Source organism: Furipterus horrens, unplaced genomic scaffold (genome assembly GCF_987537825.1).
Source record: "Furipterus horrens unplaced genomic scaffold, mFurHor1.1.pri manual_scaffold_11, whole genome shotgun sequence".
Classification (NCBI taxonomy): Eukaryota; Metazoa; Chordata; class Mammalia; order Chiroptera; family Furipteridae; genus Furipterus; species Furipterus horrens.
In genome coordinates, this window is record NW_028327181.1 from 430,976 (window position 1) to 451,782 (window position 20,807).

General features: G+C 59.1%; 1 protein-coding gene across 2 annotated transcripts in view; it reads left to right on the forward strand.

Annotated features, from left to right (window-relative positions):
- The first annotated feature begins 8,614 nt into the window (after positions 1-8,614).
- Positions 8,615-20,807, forward strand: part of GALNT9 (polypeptide N-acetylgalactosaminyltransferase 9) — a 35,677-nt gene continuing 23,484 nt past the window's right edge. Inside the window, exon 1 of one of the 2 annotated variants that reach the window (XM_090291888.1) lies at positions 8,615-9,001. In XM_090291888.1, the coding sequence (XP_090148014.1) occupies positions 8,761-9,001 (241 nt within the window). In that variant the 5' untranslated portion in view covers positions 8,615-8,760. The remainder of the gene's footprint in view (positions 9,002-20,807) is intronic. The other variant, XM_090291889.1, reaches the window with a different exon arrangement.

The window sequence follows — 20,807 nt, forward strand, 5'->3', positions numbered from 1 at the left end:
TTGATTCCACAGAAGCCTGTAATTGGAGCCTGTGGGAACATTTACACTCACGGAGAATTAATGGGAAGCTCTGTTGCTGCTTTTAAGGAGAAATCTTCTTGGGAATTTCACCACGAGGCCCTGAGAGGCAGCTCGGATCCGGCCCCTCCCCGGTTCCCACAGGCGGGTCACGTCTCCAGCGGCTGTGCTGCCTGGGCAGGCCTGGAGGAGAGGCCACCCGCCCCTCTGCCGGTCACTCAGCTCCGGACACAGCGCTGCAGACTGACCCCTCCTTCCAGCCCAGAGCGCTGTCCCTCTGCACCCCAGCTTCCTCCCCGCCGTGTCCTGGGGCACTTTCTGTCCCCAGTCCTGGAGGCGGGATGTCCCCGACCCAGGTGTCACAGGCCTGGTTCCATCTGAGGCCTCTCCGTGGTGGCCGACGGCCGTCACCTCCCCCCACCGTGTCCTCATGTGGTCGCCCCGTGTCCCGCCTGCCTCTTCTTCCTAGGACCCCCGCCGTGTGGAATTAGGGCCCACCCTTCTCCAGAGCACCCTATTTCCAAACGAGGCCGCGTCCTGAGGTGCTGGGGGTTAGCGCGTCCACGTGTGAATTTGATGGGCACGGTCCAGCCCACGACGTCTGCAGTGTGGGGTGGGTGGGTGTTGGTAGCGGCCTGCCTGGCGGGGGCGGCCCCATAGTGCCTCAGCTGGAGAGTTTGTGCAAGAAACGGGCGACCCTGGGGGCACCGCACGGGGTCTTCTGAGGCGTCTGCAGCCGACACCCATCGCTCCCACTTCTGGAACCTGCACCGTCTTCTCCTGCGGCCACTGGTCCCCACGCGTGAAGCCCCAGGACGACAGGTTCCTGCCCTCGGGGGCTTGAGAAAGGCTGATGTTGGTTCAGCCCAAGGGGACACCGTGAAGCGATGGACAGTCTGCCCCTCAATGCGGCTGCCGCTGCTGCTGTCGAGGATGCTCCTGGCTCTTCCCCAAGCGTGGCCCTTGGCTTCCCCTGGTCTGGTCTTGCTCACCTCTTCCCCATAAACCCATTCCTTCTCACGTGACTGGGCCAGGGTCTCTTGCTGGCAACCAAAGAACTTTGGTAGATTGATGGCAACTGTGGCTCGAGGTGGGGCCCCTCCCCCCCCAAGCCTTCTGCCTGGCACGTGCCGCCCCCTGACTCTGACGCGTGGGCTCCTTTGTCGGGGGCAGCAGCTGAGCGCTCATGGGCTAGAGCCGCACAGGCTCCCTTCCACCCCCTCTGCCTGTCCATGAGCACCGAGCACCACCACACACGTTGGCCCGCCCACCCGAGGACCGCGGAGCCGTCCCAGCAGAGGTGACTGATCGACAGAGCCACCCATGACCCACAGCGGACCACAGCCACGTCGCGACAGCGGCCAGGGAGCCAGCACGCGTGTTCACTGCAGCCTGTGCAGTCCTGAGTGGTGACCTGTGACCCGGCACGCCTGTGGCCGCCATCGATGCAAAATTCAATGGTGGGGACACAACCAAGGCATCCCCATCAGGTCAATGACCAGCCACCGCAAGTCCCAGTGAACGCTTTCCTTTGATAAAAGTCATTAAGAAAATTATATGCAGTCCTGAAATCCTATAACTGTTATTACAGCTTGTTTAAAAATTATTTGGATTTAATTAATCAATTAGATTAAATTATACAGTAGTGAGCGTTGGCAAAGACCCAGGCCAGAGCCCCCCGCATTTGAAAAGGCCCAGCAGCCTTGACTCCAGCACACACGGAGTTTTGATGAGGTTGGTGCGGGTTATTCCGGAGGGTCCGTTTAAACCGGCGCGCTGGTGCCGTGCCAACGCTGGGCCTGCACTGTGTGCACAGGAGCCCACGTCCCCAAGCACTGGGGTCCCTTGCTGGGGACACCCTTGCGGACAAGACACAGGGAGGGGGGTGGGGCAGCTTTCCAACGTCTTTATTCATTGATGGGCGCTGTCCTCTCAGAGGCCCACGGCCGGCTGTCACCTCCTCCACAGAGTCTCAGATGCTGTGGCCTTAGCCTCGCTCATTCCTTCATTCATTCACTCACTCACTCGTTCACTCACTCATTCACTCACTCACTCATTCACTCACTCACTCACTCACTCATTCACTCACTCACTCGTTCACTCACTCACTCATTCACTCACGCACTCGTTCACTCACTCATTCACTCATGCACTCGTTCACTCACTCATTCACTCACTCATTCGTTCACTCACTCATTCACTCACTCACTCGTTCACTCACTCACTCGTTCACTCACTCATTCACTCACTCACTCGTTCACTCACTCACTCACTCATTCACTCACTCACTCGTTCACTCACTCACTCATTCACTCACGCACTCGTTCACTCACTCATTCACTCACTCATTCGTTCACTCACTCATTCACTCACTCACTCACTCATTCACTCACTCACTCGTTCACTCACTCACTCATTCACTCACTCACTCGTTCACTCACTCACTCATTCACTCACGCACTCGTTCACTCACTCATTCACTCACTCATTCGTTCACTCACTCATTCACTCACTCACTCACTCATTCACTCACTCACTCGTTCACTCACTCACTCATTCACTCACGCACTCGTTCACTCACTCACTCATTCACTCACGCACTCGTTCACTCACTCATTCACTCACTCATTCGTTCACTCACTCATTCACTCACTCACTCACTCGTTCACTCATTCACTCACGCACTCGTTCACTCACTCACTCATTCACTCACGCACTCGTTCACTCACTCACTCACTCGTTCACTCACTCATTCACTCACTCACTCGTTCACTCACTCATTCACTCACTCACTCGTTCACTCACTCATTCACTCACGCACTCGTTCACTCACTCATTCATTCACTCACTCACTCGTTCACTCACTCATTCATTCACTCACTCTTCACTCATTCACTCACTCACTCATTCATTCACTCACTCTTCACTCACTCACTCCATTTATTCACTCACTCACTCATTCATTCACTCATTCACTCACTCACTCGTTCACTCACTCACTCACTCACTCACTCGTTCACTCACTCACTCATTCACTCACTCATTCACTCACTCACTCGTTCACTCACGCACTCGTTCACTCACTCATTCACTCACTCACTCGTTCACTCACTCACTCATTCACTCACTCACTTATTCACTCATTCACTCACTCACTCACTCACCCACTCACTTACTCACCCACTCACTCACTCATTCATTCACTCACTCACTCACTCATTCGTTCACTCATTCATTTATTCACTCCATTCATTCACTCACTCATTCATTCATTCACACGCTGGGCCACAGGCTAGTGCTGGGATCCACTGAGTGGGATGGACACCCTGCCCTCTGCACTGGCTCAGCTCTTGGTGGCCGACCATCCCACTGGGAGGCGGCAGTGACGGCCCCTGCCCCGAGCCCTTCCTGGAAGGCGTTCAGAACGTCTGGTTTATGAGGAGTGTGCACCTGTGCTTTGGGAATATCTTGCTCCTTCACACCAGATAAAACAGGAAGGCGGGGGTGGGCTGCCGAGCCGGGAGCACCTCCTGTACACAAATGTCTGTCATCAGTCATCCTGCTCAGTGCTCTGCTTGGCGGCCTGTCTGTGGGGAGCGCAGCCGGAAAGCCCAACTTGGAGAGGCTGTGGGAGGGGAGAAGAATGTCACATTGCAGGTAGGGGGGTGGCCTGTGTCCCTGTCACACCCCCGCTGTCCGTGACAGTGCTGAGCCTTTCTGCCACCAGCTTGAGAAGAGTCCTTGGAAGTCAAGTCCCTGGGATTCCAGGGGAGACCATGTCCTGGGATGGAGAAGCCCCTTCCTGGCCCTGTGGCCGGCGGGCTCTGTGTCTGTGTGTCTGTGAGACTTGTCGGCATGAGCCGCGGCCCAGGCCTCCCCAGCTGAGACCCGGGCTGTGACGGAGCTGGCGCTCCGGCGCAGTGAACCCAGGCAAACAGGACTCCCTTTGTCATTCATGACGCCATCTGCTGCACACTTGTCATTATCATTGACCCCTGACTCTTGTTTTAAAGTCTTTCCATGAGTTTCCTGGGCGGTCACAGCAAACTTCTACAGTCCGAGCTGTTTAAAACAACACAGATGTACCTCCCATGGTTCTGGGGACCCAGAGCTCTGACATCAAAGTGGCCAGTGTGACGCGGTGCCTGATGCCAGCCTGAGCCAGGGTGGAGCCATGACAAGCCCTTGGCCCGAGGCTGAAGGAGGGGACTTAGTCTTGGCCTGTCTTGCCGTGAGGACGCCCAGGCCACACGGAGAGCCGGGGTCAGGTCCCAGCCCAGGTCCCAGCCACCCGCTGGCCGCAGCCACAGACAAGCGACAGCAATGGGCCTGCCAGCTTCCGGCCCGGCGTCGCCTCCAGGCTGACCTCAGGGAGCAGAGACGAGTGCCCTGCCTCCGTTGTCCACGTGCTGCGTGACTGGGTGCCCTTGTTTAAGTGGCTGTTTAGCGCTGCTAGCATCCATGGGGGGACCCGTCACCCAACAGGCCAGTGGGAACCGGGAGAGGCCACTCTTCAATGTGGTGCAGAAAGGGTGTGTTTCCCGTGGTTCAGCGGCAGCTGAGACTGGGGCTTGTAGGCCGGACTCTGGAGCCAGACTGTCCAGGCTGAGTCCGGCTCCATCTCCAATTTCTGTGTGACTTCAGGCAGGTCACCAGCCTCTCTGCGCCTCTACCTCCTCATCGAGAGAGTGGGTTCTGGCACCTGGCCAATGCTCTTCAAGTATTTGGTAAATAAGTGGAAAACCAGAAACCGAAGCCCTCCCAGAGGAGGTGTTTGTTCTGCTTGAGAGACCAGCAAGGGACAGGCAGCTGGACCCATCGACCGTCCCTGCTTGGGCCCGGGGACGACGCTCTGACAGAGTAAGTAGGAAGCTGGGTCAGCTCAGGACCCAGCTGTGGTCTAGGCAACGGGGAAACACTTACGTCCCATGACCCTTTTAGAGTGTCCGGGGGGAAGAGCGAGCAGAAAATGACACACAAGTCTTCAGTTTGGTTGGCACTCCCACTGACTCCCCATCAAATCCCCCGCCTATCTGTGTCTCTCTCTCTCTCTCTCACACACACACACACACACACACACACACACTCCCTCTGTCCCATGCACATCCTTGCCCTGGCACTTCATGCTCCTCTCCTGGGTGTCGCTTCTGCCTGGGGAAGATGAGGTGGCTTAGTCGGCAGGTCTGGAACCTCTCTGCCCCTCCCAGCTGCTCAGCACACCACCAACCGTTACCGGCTCGAGGACTGACGTGCCCATCTGTGGAGGTAACGGGCTGTGGGCCTGCCAGCTGTCGCGTGGGGATGTCCAAGAGTGCACGCGTGGCTGATGAACAGATTCCACAAACATCTCTGTTGACTCCTTACAGCTGCTGAAAGCCAGAGCCCGCGGCCTTCATCCGAGTCAGGGGAAGTCAGAGTGGAGTCGGGGTTTGGGGTGTCATTAGACCCTGCTTCATCTCTGGGAAGCTCACATCTGGAGGACACCTGCTCGCGAGAACGTGGCCTGCACAGCCTGCCTGCCTTCTGCATCCCCCGGCCTAGTGTCCCGGAGGAGGGACGCCGTCACTGTCAGGAAGCCCACGTGCCGATTCACAGAGGATCTTGCTCGGGAACACGACGCCAATGACCACGATGCAACCCCGTCAATGAATTTGGTCTAACCCCAAATTCACCCCGCAGTCATGCTTTTGCTTCGGTTGTCCCTCCTAGAAGATGGTTGCACTCAACTCTAACTTGACAACGACCATCCGCTGCACCGCAGGAGCCTGGCGTTTGGGAGCATGGAGTGAGTTGTTAGGAATAAAACCCTGGTTTTCTGGAAGGTCACTGTGCGGTTCATGAGCTCCGTTCACCAAACGATCTCCAGATCTGCCAAGCCCCCGGTAGAATTTCACTACCTTCTGCCCTGTTTGTGCTGCGGGGTCCATGTGGCGTTTGGCCGGCCAGTGAGGGTGGGAACAGCAAACGCCAGTTCTCGGCTGGGCACGTCATGGCCGGCATGAGGCCCTGCTGGGCTGTGCCCTCACCTGGGCGCGGCCTCGGCAGCATTCAAGGTGGCTGCTCTCTGAAGGCTGGTCCCGAAGTAACACGTGTGCAGGAGCCCATGGACCCTGTGCATGTACGGCGTGTAGAAGTAGCCCTGCTTGTCTGAGCCTTTGGCTCATGCTGATGCACACAGCTCGGGGGTAAGACAGGGCACGTCACATGCCCGGGCCTGAATTGTGACCAAGAAATGCCTTGTCTCCAGGAGACAGGACAGGACCTGTTCATGGCTCGTGAGTTTCCACCTGTGGCCCCAGCGAAGAGCAAGGCCCAACGCAGGACTCTGCTCAGCTGGGACGGAGTCCAGGCTGAGCCTCAGCAGGACTTGGCTCCTACAGGGAAGAGCCCAGCACTTCCCGTGACCGGGTCATGTGGCGACACAGGGTCCTCTTCTGGTGTCCTGCACCCAGGGCTTACCGTCCCGTGTGACGCCTGCAGCCCCAGCGAGGGCTTCTCCTACAGGGACAGGCCCGCCCTCTGGACCTCAGGTGCGCTCACACTTCTGAAGGGCTGGCTGTCTGAGGAAGCCGGGGGGGGGGGGGGGCAGGACTCTGGGACAGGTGCCACACCAGGGCCACGTCACAGCAGCCCAGCTCACAGCACAGCCCTCAGTGTGTATAAACATCACATGAAAACCAGGTGCTGAACTCTGGGGTGCATCCCCCCTTTGTAGAGTAGCTCCCCACTTCCCCAAATCATTGGACGCCTCTTTAGAATGAGATTTAGCCAAAGATGGATACCTGCTGGGAGGGTATCATTGCTACTGAATTTTAGGGTGCGGTACAGTGTAGTCATAGGAACAAAACAATGTTTTCTCCTGCAAAACCACTTTACCGTCATTGTCAATAAAATGTGTAATGAAAAGGGCTTGTTTTTTTTTTCCTTAAGGGACAGTGGCTAAGAAATTTGATCGCAGAGCTGAATTGTCTGGGCTTGAGTCTCAGGTCCACACTTTGCTATGGATGTGACCTTGAGCAGAGCACCCACCCTCTCGCTGCCTCAGTCTCCCCATTTGTAAAATGAGATAGTAGCAGCTTGTGCTACGGTGTGGCTGCTGCCTGTGTTAACCAGGCAGTAGCTACCAGGGGCCTAAAACAAAGCCTGGCAAAGTCTTCCTATTGCATAAATGTGAACTGTTTGTATTGTTATTCCAAAGACTTTCCTTACAACCTGGCATTTTACAAACAGAAAAATGCAGTATTTCCTACGACGGGAATGGCTATTCATCAAAACCAGACCTGGGCATTATCAAACCTGCTGCATCCTAAGGCTGTTTTGGAGCGATAATTAAAAGCAGAAATCCGAGGCTCCTCTCGGAAGCAGTGATTTATATGGTACACTGCAGGCAGCAGGCCTCAGGGCCCAGCGGCTGGGTCCTTCCCGGTGGGGGTGGGGAGGCCTCTGGATTCCGTGAGACAAACGGTCCCGAGAAAGAGGAGTCTCACAGGAAGAGGAGCAAGGGGTCTCCCAGCTCTGCTAGATCTGCCCAGAGGCAGCCAGTGGGCTGAGGCGGAGGGTGTTGGATTAGGGGCCAGAGGGGACCCCACATGAGCAACCTGCCGCCCAGGTGTCTGTGGCCCCCGTCCTGGTGCTGCTCGTAGGTCCCCTGAAATCTCAAGCCCAGTCCATCGGTCCTTGAACACAGCCCTTCCCAGCCCTCAGTCTCAGAGGGGGGTAAGGGCAGGGAGACTCGGGGAAGCGGGGAGACCACCAAGGTGGCTCTGCTGTCTGCCCTCCTCCCCACAAAGGCCCCCACCCCCGCCGCCAGTGACTAAGTCTACGCAGCCTCGACCAGGGTCAGGTTTGGCTGGAATCAAGTTCAGGGTTTATTCCGGGTCTGGGGACGGCGCGTGGGGAGGGAGGGCCCGCTGGCTCCGCCCCCACCGGCCCGGCGCCTGATGCCCTTGGCCTGGGTCCCCAGAGCGCGCGATTCCGCCCTGCCTGGCCGACCTGTGCAGCCACACCGAGAGCGCACGGACTCTGCCCCGCGGGAAGGGTGGGTGGGTTGGGTGGGGCGGTCCCGGCGTGGGGAGCGGAGTGAGGGGCGGGAGGAGGGCGCGGAACCGTCGCGTGCATGCTGATGAGCCGGGAGGCCGCGTCACTCCGCACCGGCGCCGTGACTGCGGGGCGGGCAGGAACCGTACGCCAGCCAGCCGAAGCGTCCGCCCGGCCCGCGCCTCCGTCAGCCTCCTTGGCCCCCAGACCCGCCCGGCTGCCCCAGAGACAGGGCCGCGCCCCTCTGCGGAGGATGCCGGCTGCGCCCTGCGCCCGCGGCCCCGGGCAGCCCCTGCGCACGGGGACCCCGGGAGGCGGCGGGGCGCGTTGAGCGGACGCGGCGGTGCTGAAAGGACAGCTCCCGGCGCAGAGACCCAGCGCGAAGCCCCTCCCCACGCCCACAGCCCTGCCCTCAGCCGCCCTCCCGCACGGAGCCCCCACCCCCAGCCCATCACCCACCACCCCCTCCTGCCCCCTCAGCCCGCAGACACCCCCAAAGCCCACAGCCCCTCCCCGAGCCCGCAGTCCCCTTCCCACCCCTCCGCAAACCCCCTCCCCCAGCCCTGGCCCGCAGCCCCCGCGGCCCCGCAGCGAACTGGGAGGCTCATGGTCCCCCGAAGCGGCGGGCTGGGCGGAGTCTTCAGCGGCCGGGCCCACCAGGTGCCCCGTGGGTGAGGCAGCCCCGAGCGGCTTCCAGCCGCGTTCATGGCGGTGGCCAGGAAGATCAAAACTTTGCTGACGGTCAACATCCTGGTGTTCGTGGGCATCATCCTCTTCTCCGTGTACTGCCGCCTGCAGGACCGCTCCGAGGGGCTGGCGCAGCTCGTGCGCAGCGCCGACCGCCGGGTGCGCAGCCGGCTGGCCAAGGCTGGCGTGCTGGCCGACCGGGAGGCCATCCTGCAGCGGCTGGACCACCTGGAGGAGGTGGTCTACAACCAGCTGAATGGTGAGCCAGCTGGTCCTGCTGGGACGCAGGGGGCGCGGGGGGAGGACTGTCCGGAGCCGGGACCCTGCGCGCCGTTCCAGCTGCTGGAACTCGTGCGACCCCAGTCGGGGCTGGCATGCGGCTTTCGGGGCTCCAGGAGGCAGATAGGGAGAGAAGGCTCTTTGAGAACTCTTGTTAGCAGAGGGCGTTGGCCGGGACGGCCACTGGCCCACTTAGCCACTCAGCGGACACTCGAGACCGCCCCTCACCAGGCGCGCATTGACTCCGCTGATTCCCTGAGAGGACTTGGAGAACTTCTGAAGAGGTCGTAGGACCTGCATGTGGAGCGGGTAGCGCCCAGGTGCGAGCGTGCGGGGTGCTCTGTCTCCCCAGGTGCTACGGGCTCAGGGCTCAAGCCTGGGGGAGGGGTGGTGATGCTGCCCTGGGACCCTTGGCCTCTGGGCTCAGCCAGCCGCCTGTCCTGGGGCTGCCCAGGGCTCGCTCCCAGAAGTGCTGCGAGAGCCCGGACAGGTGGGCAGGCGCTCAGGGGCTCGGCAAGGGCCCGGAAGGTGTTAACTGGGCCCTGGGTCTGTGGGAGTGGCCATGGGAGGCCTGGCTGCTGCTGGGGGCTCCTGGCTCCACTGGAGCAGGTGCGGGTCGCCCCTGAGAGTCAGTGTCGGTGGCGAGGGTCCAGGCCCAGGGCCGCAGCTGGTGGGACTGAGCCCTCCCCCACTTAGGGTGCAGCTCGGTGCCAGGTTCCGAGGGAGGGGAAAGTTTGTGTGTGCCTCGCTCGCGGGCTTTTCCGTCTGGTTCTGCCCTGGCAGCCCCAGCAGCACCTCAGGAAGCGTCAGGAACAGGCTCTGCTGGGAGGGTTCTGGCACCCAGCCTGCCCTGGGCAGCACCTCTAAACCTGCAGCCCTGGGGACACCCCTGGGCTCAGGGACAGTCCGCAGCCTTGCCTGCGGGGCGAGAGCAGAGCGTGCTCCTGACTCCCCGGGCACTTCCTCGCTCCCCCAGGGCTCCCGGTTTTGCTCCTGGGGGGGGGGGGTTGAAAGGCTCAGCTGAGGCCACGACGGGGGAAGAGTTTAGTTCAGCGGCCACTTGGCCACTCTGACGGGTGTTTTATCTGGGGAGACGTGTGCCCCGTGCCACAGAGGAGTGGGCGCAGCTTCACTGGAGAGTGCCTGCCAGGGCGTCGTGGTCCGCTTTTGGGAGAACCGGGCAGTTATATGAAAACAAGGCAGTGTTTCTGGCCACATAGCATCATGGCGGCCGCTCAGCCCCCAGCCATTTCCGCCTCACCTTCCAGGTGAGAAGAGCCAGGATGCTCAGCGGCAGAGCCAGCGGGACCTTCTGCTGACTTTCCCGACACTGACCTGAGCTGGCGGACAGGGGAGTCACCCCATGCCCACCAGCCTCTCCCCCGTCCTGGCTTTCCCGTGACCCCCTTTTTCTTCTCTCCTCCCTCCGCACACCAAACCCCGTCCTCTTCAGCGTCCCTGTCTCCTTCTTCCTCCTTCCCCAGCCCCTCTCCAACTGTCCCCATCTCTGTGTCTCTCTGTCTCTGTCCCTGTCCCTCTGCCTCCTCTGGGCTCACCTTCGTTGGTGAGTCTGTCTTGCACCCTCTCAGGCCATGTCTGTAGCACAGTGTCTCACCTGGGAGTCATTCAGTGTTTGCTCCTGGAAGTGACAGAGGATGCCAGTGTGCCACCCCAGGCAGGTCCCCCTAAGCAGGGGCCGGTCCAGGAGTAGGGCTGACACTTGCTCCCACGAAGCCACTGGAAACAGTGCTCAACCCTCCAGCGGAGCACAGATGCCCACATGGAGGACGTGGAAGAGCGGCAGAGAGAAGCTTCCCCGAGGGGTGGCCTGCCCTTTCCAGAACCGCCTGTTCTATTTTGGGTCCAGGAAATGTGACATTAACTCCTGGGAGTTTCCACCCAGTACTAATCCAGCTGAGTTTAGACAGGAGAGGGCAAAATCCAAAACAAGATGGATTGATCACTTATATTTCCTCTGCCTGGACTGTGTCCTGGAGCTCTCTCCTGGCTGGGAGAGCTGGTGGGAGGACTGATGTCTGGGGCCCAGAGGCGAGATGCTCTTCCCAGGGCCCGGTCCCCTTCAGCTGGCTGTGACCTTCCCCGGTGTCTCAGGGCTCTCAGCGAAGGCCTATTCAGGGCCCCCACGAGGAAACACGTGTTTACAGAGCTGCTGCGTTGGCACATTCTTTGCACACACGCGAGTTTGCTTCCATATTCTTCCATGTTCGGTGGTCTGGGTGAGAAACACGTTCATGGACAAAAGCCGTCCTGCATGGTTAAGTTGCTCATGGTTCTGAGTAGGAAGCAGGCCCAAGTCTTGCGAACGTATAATTTGAGTCTCTGAGCTCGATGAGAAGGGAGGTGAAACATGTCCCTTTAAGTTGTCTGCCTGTTCAAGCCCTTCTGTCTTTAAGAAAATGTCCAACCCTGTGGGGTGGGGGACGAGTTCTCCTGAGCTCTGGTGGCTTTGGGGGTTTACTTCTCTCTCGTTCAGTGTCAAGCCTCTGCAAGGTTAAAGCTTGTGGCTGCAGGCCGTGGGCGGGGGAGGGCCTCTCCCTAGTGACGGGGCCTCCTGCACGGGCAGGCATGGCCCACCTTAGCTCACGCAGGAGAGCCCGTGCCAACCTGGCCCCTGGGCCTGCTCCTCCAACCCCTTAGGACTCTGAAGTGGAGCTGGGGGAGCGGAGGGGAGGCGAGGGTTTCAGTTTGGGTGGATTTGTGGTTTTTAAGGGAGGTCGTTTCTTCTTTGCTTTTTCAAACTGTTGTCACTGTCGCAGATGTCCCACAGCCGTGGTTCTGGGGGCTCGGAGGTGGCAGTGGGTGGTCAGCTCGCGAAGTGGCACATGTCCCGGGGCTGTGCTCACCGGGGCGAGGGGCAGGTGTGCGATCAGGAGCCAAAGCCCCACCAAGAGTCTGAGCACTGGGAGCTTCAATACTAAAGACCCAGGTGGAGTTGCTCAGAGGAGTCGCAGGACAGGGCCATGCCAGGTCTTGACCCGACAGGAGCCTTGGACCTGCCGGCCGCAGTGGGGACACGTGTCTAGCTGGGCAGCTGTCTCCCCCGTGGGGTTTGCTTTATCAACAGACAGGTGTCCTGGCTGAGAAGCGGAACCTGGGGGGCTGTCCACAGAGTCCTCACCAGCTGTCTGTAGCCCCGTGACAGCAGCCCCGGAGGACTGGGAGCATGTCTCTTGAGCCACCGATGCGCGGTGGACACCCTGTCTGCCGTGTAAATGAGAAACACGGGTAAATCGGAGGTCAGAGCCTGCAGAAACGCATCCTGCAGGAGGGGCGGGTGGGAGTCTGAGAAGAGCGGGGGAGCTGCGGGCCTGGGAGGACCCACTGCCCTTCTGGGCCCTGCTGGCCCCCACGGCGCGCCTGTCCCTGCCCCCAGCCCGAGAGCCCCGTGTAAGAGGGGTTTCCGAGCTTCTCTGCATGAGCATCCACTTGGGAAATGCTCTCGAACACGCCGCTTGGAGGGACGCGCGCCCCACCCGAGAGCTCTCCCTGTTCCTTCGCGAGTTTCAGCTCCAGAGGTGGCTTCCTGGCGTCCCCCCCCCCGCCCCCCCCCCCGTGACACGGCTGCTCCATTCCACAGGCTGGCCTTTCGCCCCAGCCGCCCTGCGGCTGATTTACTGGAAAAGTGAAAAGATAGTTCGTGCTCCCAACCGAGGCCCCACCTCCTGCGTGACCTGGCACGGTGACGGCCGTTCCTCTGTCCTCCGGGTGTGCAGCGTGAGGGGCACCCACCTGGGGCAGCCCACAGTTACGTGCCACTCACTGTGAGAAGACTCAGAGCTTTTCTTCTCTCCCCCACCTGCGAGGGTGGCTCTGTCCCCACCCAGCCACCGGGGCCAGTCAGTCAGAGCAGCCTCTGCCCCTTCCCGGGCGGACACCGAGGCGGTGCCCTGAAGACCTGGACCTTTGGGGACGCGCGGGGGCACACGATGTGCAACGGCCCTTCACCCTGCGGTAACCGGATCAAGACCCCTCGCGTATTTCCTTCCGCTGGCGGGAGCGGACCTCAGCAGGGCAGGCTTCACCCCGAGACTCGTGTCTGCAAATCTAGCCACCGGCTTGCAGGAATAATTCCTGCGGGCGGTGATCCCGGCTCTGGAGCATGCGGGGCTGAGTGGTTTTGCATTTACAACTCAGCTCAGCAATCTGCATATTTCAAAGGCCGGGCACTCTCTTCTGAAAGGACAGTGTATCCTTCCTTCGCTGGAAATGCGACAAAAACCAGCCTGTGTGTTTCCGGAGCCCACGTCGCACCGAGGACACTCCAGGATGGAGTCCGAGTCTCAGGACCCGCTTTGTCACCTTCTCCACGAGCTGCCCTTGAAGGGCAGGCGAGCCGGGCCCTTGGGGATGCCATCGTGACCCAGGTGTTTTCTTACCAGGACTCCGCGCAGGAAGCGCAGTGACTGCTGGTGTCACCAGGACAGGAGTCTGACACCCCAACCCCCACTCCGCTGCTATTCACCAAAAGGAGGAACACATTTTCCCAGCTGTTTAAAAGGTGCAGAAGAGCTGCGCTGTCTCCCAGTGCGGGAGCCGGGGAGGGAGGCTCCCTCCACTCGGGAAAGCAAACGTGGGCTTCGCTTCCCAAACCTCCGCTCAGGGAGCAGCCCAGGCCGGCTGCGCGGCACTCACAGCCCCGACACGGCTCTCAGGACAGAGCCGGCCTCGCTCAGTGGGTCACCCAGACTGTCCCCTCCTGGGGCTGAGCCTGCGTCCCCGCTTCTGTCCCCAGAGTATGGGGTGCCAGGTCCCCTTCTGTCCATGATCCCCGGGACTGGGCTGGGTCCCAGGACATTCTGCTGTTGGGATCTGAGCAGAGAACGGAGCCCGAAGGGACAGAGTCGTCCACCGTCAGAGGCTGGGGCGGGCACGGGAGGTCGGGCCCAATTGTCAGGGCCTCTCAGGCAGGTTCACTCAGCGCCAGGCTGCTGCCGAGGGGCAGGACCCCCGAATGTCCCCATGTTTGCTTCCCAGCAATGACAGACCCCAATCCGGGGCAGGCTGGCACTTGGGACTAGCAGGAGCTGGTCGTGTGACACTCTACACCCTCCGCCTGCTTTCCGAGGCGGCAGGAAGAGCCAGGAACTCCACTCCCACCTCCTATCCCCACGCTCCGGCCCCATAAACATTCATACGAGGTGGACACAGGCGTTCTGTATGAGGATTTATCAGACACTAGGTTAGCCTCTGTGAGAATATACTTTACAGGTATTGCCTCATCCTGCAAAATACTCGTGACCTCGCCGTTTCTGAAAGGCTGTCCGTCTCTTCGCTGTTGACAACATGTTATTGTTCCGGGTCCCCAGGAGGTCCTAACACACCCGCGTAATGAAATCAGCTGTTGGATTTGGAGACGGGGTAAAGCGGAAGCCGGCGGAGAGCGTGACAAGCTTCCAAGGCCAAGGCAACCCGAGTCTCGCATTGTTATCTCCCCTTCATAATCACCGAAGTTAATAGCCAGGCTCGTTATACTGGCCTGCGTTTTTATAGGGTGAAGAGGGCGGAGTGGGAGCTGGCGGGGTGCTCTGCTCACAGCCGTGTCCACCCCCCCCACTCCACGGAGCCGACCGCCACAGGCCCACGAAGGCACAGCAGGGGACAAGGGATTTTCCTGCGGCAAAATGTGGAGTCCGGCTTGCTAGGTGACATTAGCCGGGGCAGACCAAGGCCTCAGCGCCGAGGGCAGCGTGCGGACCCCCCGGCCGCGACAGCGCCCCGTCTGAAGTCTGTCTCTGCTGGCCTCGGCCTTCTCCCATGTGCGCGGCACCCTGGGAGCCTGCGTGGACGGGCTGTGTCCGGGGGCCCTCCCACCCATCAAGGCTCCAGGGTCGCCCAGGCAGTGCCCCACACGAGGTCCAGTTGACCCTCTGATTCTTCCCCTCTGCGTCCTCTGTGAAATGTTAAGTTTTCAGTATTTAGACTCCCCTCCCCGCCGCCCGCCCGATGTTGCTGGTGGGGACGGCACCCCCCCTCGAAGGCACCTTCACGCTGCCTCTTCCTTTCAGATTAGCTTGTGACTGGCAGCCTCTCCATTTGGGCTGCTTCCTCTCTCGCAATATTGGCTTAAGCCGCTGTGACAGATGGAATTCAGTGACTCGCAGAGAAGCTGGGAGCTTGCAAACCACACTTCCTTCCAAGTTGAGAAATCACAGCCGCCCACATGTCCCGGGTGTCCTGGAAGGTGTGGGTGCCGAGTGAGAGGTGACACTGGGGGAGGACGCCACTTGCAGGACACCTGTGTTGGAACCCGGGGTCCCCCCAGATAACCCAGGGCACTCTTGCCGTGTTAGGGCCTTAACTTAATCCCATCTGCAAAGTATTCCCCGTTTGAGATGTGCACAGGTTCCAGGGACAAGAAGCTGACATTCAGGAGCCACCCTCTCCCTGCCATGCGTACCCCAGCTAACAGGTGTGGGTCCCATTTGTCCACACTATAACGTCATGCTATGTTTTCCAAATATGAACGAGCTGCTGATAGTAGGGTGGGAATCTGTGCAGCAGTCTTCTTTTGAAAGTCTAGAAGACCTGTTGTCTTGTGGGTGGAGCTTGTGAGCCGCAGTCCGCACCACTCCCTGGTGCCTCCCACGTGTGTGGGTTATATTATCAATTTATTGTGGACTCCCATGTTATTTTTCTCAGGGTATGTCAAGAGGCAGTGTCTGGGCCCTGGCTGGCTAGCTCAGTGGGTTAGAGCATCATCCTGGTGTCTCAAGGTTGCGGGTTTGATCCCAGTCAGGGCACATATAAGAATCAACCAATGAAAGCATTAACTAGTGGAATAACAAAGCAGTCCCTCTCTCTCTCTCTAATTAACTAAAAAGAGAGAAAGTGTCTAGGAAATGGAGCTAAAGCCCTCATCCCAGCATGGAGCCCAGATCCCAAGCCCCTCTCCAGCGTGAATAATACCTCACGCCCTCTCCGCAGCCACCTCCTCACTGCGGTGTCTCCCAATGATCTCCTGTAAGTGGGAAGGTGCACTCCCTCGGGTCGTGGAAATTCAAATGATTATTCCACGAGCGTGGAATTGCTGTGGGCATTGGGCGGCCTTCACACAGGTGCCTGATCCTGTATGATAACAATAGTGACGATGAATTTGGACGGAGGGAGACCCACGTTCCGCCTGATTCTTTAACAGAAGTTGCTTTGCTCTCCAGTCACATCCCTGTCTCTAAAACCAAACGCATATCGCTGCAGGTGTCTTCTCGGGCTCTGAGCAGGAGTCCAGGGGCAGAGAATGTTCTGGAGGAAGTGGGGACGCTGATGGGCATGTGGGGCTTGGGTTTGGAGAGGGCTCTGGGGATGTGCCGGTGCCCCGAGCCTTTCTTTCTGCCCTGATCTTGACAGCCTGCTTCCCACACAGCCTGGGACCCACCGCGGCCTGCTCCCCCTGTACTGCCTGTGATCCGGGCTTTTGGAGGGTCACCTGCCTGCCCACCAGGTGGGGCCAGTGTGCTCCGGCCCTGCTCTGCCGTGGCTAGCTTAGCCCCTGCCCGTCTGGGCCAGTATGGCGCTCACCTGCACAGGTCACTTGCCTGGGCCGAGGCCATCTTGCCCCCAGGGACCCCTCCTCCTCTCCCACGTGGACACCTCCAGACTGTCACATCAGCACAGGCCCCTGGGCTCCATTCTCAGGCCCCAAGTCCCCTCCACCGGTGGCTACTGTGCCTGACCCTCCAGGGACCCCAGGTTCCTGAGGGCTGAAAGCAAAGTCCCCTGGAAGCTCCAGGAAGCTGCGTCCCTCCAGTGTGTGGAGTTGGGTGCTCAGTGGTGGTTCCCATGATCCCCGTGTGCATGTACACAAGGTGTGTGCAGGTGTATGTGCACACACGTGCATGCATGTGCTTTGCATATGCACGTGTGTTTTTACAGTATGCCCGTTTTGTGCGTGCATGCACGCACATGTGTACACATGTGTTTTTTTTTTGTGTGTGTATCCAGCATTTTCTACAGGAAGCATTTATGACCTTTTTAATCAGAACCAATGCACTCTCTAGCTGAAGAAGTGAGGGCACACGTTACTAGCAGCATATAATCTAAACCTTCCGTAAAGTAGTTTGGCACCAAGATCCACACAAATAAATAGACAGGCGCCGTTAAGCAAATATTTATGTATCCATTTGGTAGGCTGTCACGTGGTGGTGTTAATCACAGTCATCGAGCATATGCGCTAACCTAGGAGGCGCTTTAGACGATCATTTTAAGTGGGAGCAAAACGTAACACTCAGACAGACCCTCTGTCTTTAGGACTGACCACCAGGGCTTGGTGCCCAACCCCTCTCCAAGGTCAGTGCCACATCCAGCATTGCGGCAGCACTCGGGGCGGATGGCATGGTCATCCCCAGATTCCCGCTGAGCTGAGGAAGGCTCCTGAGCGCCAGCTGGTGGCTCACTTTTCTGAAAGAGGCCCCTCCTGGGCATGAACATGGGTCCCCAGATGTCCCCAGACCAGGGCTTTTCCTCAGCCTGGGTGCTGTGACCTGGCCAAACTCCTCCCTGGTCACTGTGTTGGCTTCATGCCAGGCTGGCACCACCATCCCTGCCTCTAAGCCTGACTGGGGGGCAGGCACCGGCAATGGGGTGGCCGTCGGCAGGAGATCCCTGGTACCTCTCTGGGCAGCAGGAGGTGCACAGGTAACCCACCCCTCACAAAGCCAGGCGAAACAGAGACAGTGTGGGGCTGCCCTTCCCTCCGTGACAGCGGTCACAGCAGTGGCTCGTTAATACCCTTGTTGGTCTCAACGCAAAGCCGGTGGCTTTTGTCGGCCCCTCTAATGCTTCTTTGAGACGAGATGTCACATGGTTAGCAGTGTGGGCTGCGCCCATGGTGAGCCTCCGTGGTCTCCTCTGTGGGAAGCAGGGTCGAGGGGGCATGCACGCAATGTCCGGCACAGGACACAGTCGCAATAAACGTTGGCTGTCGTGACCAGCTGTGACCTTCATGGGACCTTCATGAGTCCAGAAGAGTGGGTGGGAGACGCTGGCTTTTGTTTGTTGTTGGGAAAAGTGGTCAGACAGACGTTTCCAAGGCTGAGCTAATACATGCAAACTCCCCATTGTTCTCAAAATCACATCTTATTCAAGGACTAAAGGAGGGAGGAAAGGCAGCATTTCAAACAGGAAATCAGCCCTGGGTGCCTCTGGAGCTGGGTCACATTGCACCTGCAGGGACAGGCGGGAGCCTCGTGTGCACTCCCGCGGGAGGGACGTCCCTCCCGCGAGTTCACTCCCAGAATCCGCTGGTGCAGGCGTGTCTGGGCGGTGGTGTGAGCGCGCCTGTATGCTTGGCTCCCTCGGGTCACACCACAGAAGTGCCACAACCCTGCGGCAGAAACAAGGAACAGTCATTCCCTCTGCTTCTGAGGTCCCGGTGTCTCAGGGCCGGGCTCCCTCTGGAGCCTTCGGGAAGGTCCTTCCCAGACGCCTCCAGCTTCTGGGGGCCCCAAGTGTCCCTGGCTGGTGGCTGCGTCCCTCCTCTCTCTGCCTTGTCTCCATGTGGCTCCCCCCCCTGAGTTTGCGCCCCCAATTCTCTCTGAGAAAGACTGCCACGGGGTTAGGACCCACCCCAATTCGGGATGGCCTCATCGTGACTCATTACATCCTCCGATGTGTACACCCTAAAAGGCTCAAGATCCAAACCTAAAGCAAGTCAAACTGCGCAGTTTCGGGAAGTGAGCACCATGTCGGGGCGAGCGATCACCGTGGCCCCAGCATTTGGAAATCCTTGGCTAAGCGCCGTGGGTTTGACTGGCAGGGTCCCGGTGCGCTCTTGAGGCCCTGTGCTGCCGGCTGTGCAGCGGGAGATGGCTCCGTGGTCACGACGTGCTGGGTGTGGCCTCAGTGCCGCATTACCGCCACCCCACAGATGGACCTTGTGGTCACCGAGTGGAACGTGACATCCTAAGAGGCCTTTGGAGGCGGGAAAGTGACAGCCGGGCTAAGCTGATGACGGCAGAGGGCACCCTGCAAGTGTCTATCCCCCTTTTTTTCCTTTTTCAATGTGGCTTTTTACATATTTGTTATTCTTTTATTGCGGTCAGAACACTGAGCATGGGGTTGACCCTCTCAAACGTCCAAGTACCCAGCGCAGCATCGCCAACGTGGCAGACCCCATGCCTCTCCATGTAAGTTTAGGGGGACAGGTACACACATAACCAGAAAACATACAGACATGAAACGTCACGCCCGGAGCAGCAAGGCAGGGAGCATGCTCATTGCGCCCCCAACCTGGGAGTCGGAGACAGTGGCTCTGGTTGATACTTCCAGAAATAGAGCGTATCAGCCACACAGGGAACCACCAGGACAACTAAAAATACCACCGTAGAGGAGAAACGCTGGGGCGGGAGCGGGAGGGGGCGTAGGTGAGCCCCCTTGGCAGCGGTGGGCAGCCCTGGGCACTGGCTCCGCCCACAGAGCAATTCCAGACCCTTCAACTGGGGGGGGGGGGGGCAGACGCAAGAGGACGAAACAGAAGGGACTGAAACCAGAAAAACAGAGTCCCTGGGACAGCGGGGTTTGCAGAGCAAGGGAGCACGGGAAGTGGTACCTCTGCGGGTTGTTGTCTACGCGCGGTGTGGGGTGGGCCCTGGTGACCGGTGACAGAGCTGTCCCCGAGGCCCGGCCCCGGGAGGAGACGCCCTGTCTCCAGCTTGTGCCCTGAGCGGTGCCCGCTGACCGAGTTTTCGAAGCCACGCGTGGGGTACAGACATTACAAACAGCCCAGCTGCGCATTTTTGGAGCATTCAAATAAGCCAGGGAAGCGGTTTAGGTGCCCTGTGAGTTTTCAGCTATCTCAGCCTGCACCCTCAGTCCCACACAAACACCACTGCTCTGTTTGCCTGTTTAAAATGAAATATTCTGGGAGACATGGGGGTTCCTGGCGCCTGGTGAGCGGAGGAGCCATCGGCACGGTGGGGGTGGGGGTCAGCTCCCCTCCTGCCCTCACTGGGACTGTTAATAAAAGGTAAATTGGGGGGACTTCCGGCCAAGATGGAGGCGCAGACAGACACGCTGCATCTCCCTCCACAATTAAGAAGGAACACAACTACCTCAGAACTAGAGACAACCAGAATTTCCAGAAAATCAACTTGCATGGAAGTCCAACAAACAGAGATATAAAGAAAAAATACTCACCCAGACAGACAGGAGGAGCGGAGAGGACGCGGTGTGGTGGCGGTGGCAGCAGCAGGCTGGCAGAAAGTGCAGTCACAGGTTTAAAAAGCTGGAGGGACACCTGGGGAGCACTCCCAGCTCCTCACAGGACCTCACAGCCCATGGTCCCAGCACCAGGGAAAATCAAGCCTCATTGCTTCTGACTGTGCAGACCAATGGGGGTTGGGGCGGAGGCAGGAACTGCTGGTCTCTCAGCAGAGTCCGCTTGTTTAAAGGGCCCCCATGGTCCTAGAACATCCGCAGACCCACCTACTCTGGGAACGACGGCCAGGGCAGCAGCTAGAGGGGCGCCAGTCCCATATGGAAGTGGGAGAGGTGTCTGGAAAAGGGGCAAGTGCTGGGCAAGTGGCATTGTTCCCTCTCAGACCCCTACCCTCCCTCTCACAGCACCACATGTGGTGAAACAGGTTGCCCTGTACTGACAATGAATCCCTAAGGCTCTGTCCCTTACAACGTAACAGGAGCGACAGCTCTACCTAAGACACAGATGCAAACAAACACAGGAGCCTGTCAAGATGAGGAGACAGATAAGTATGGCCCAAAAGGCGGAACAGATCAAGGTTCCAGGGGGAGAACTAAGTGATGAGGAGAGAGCC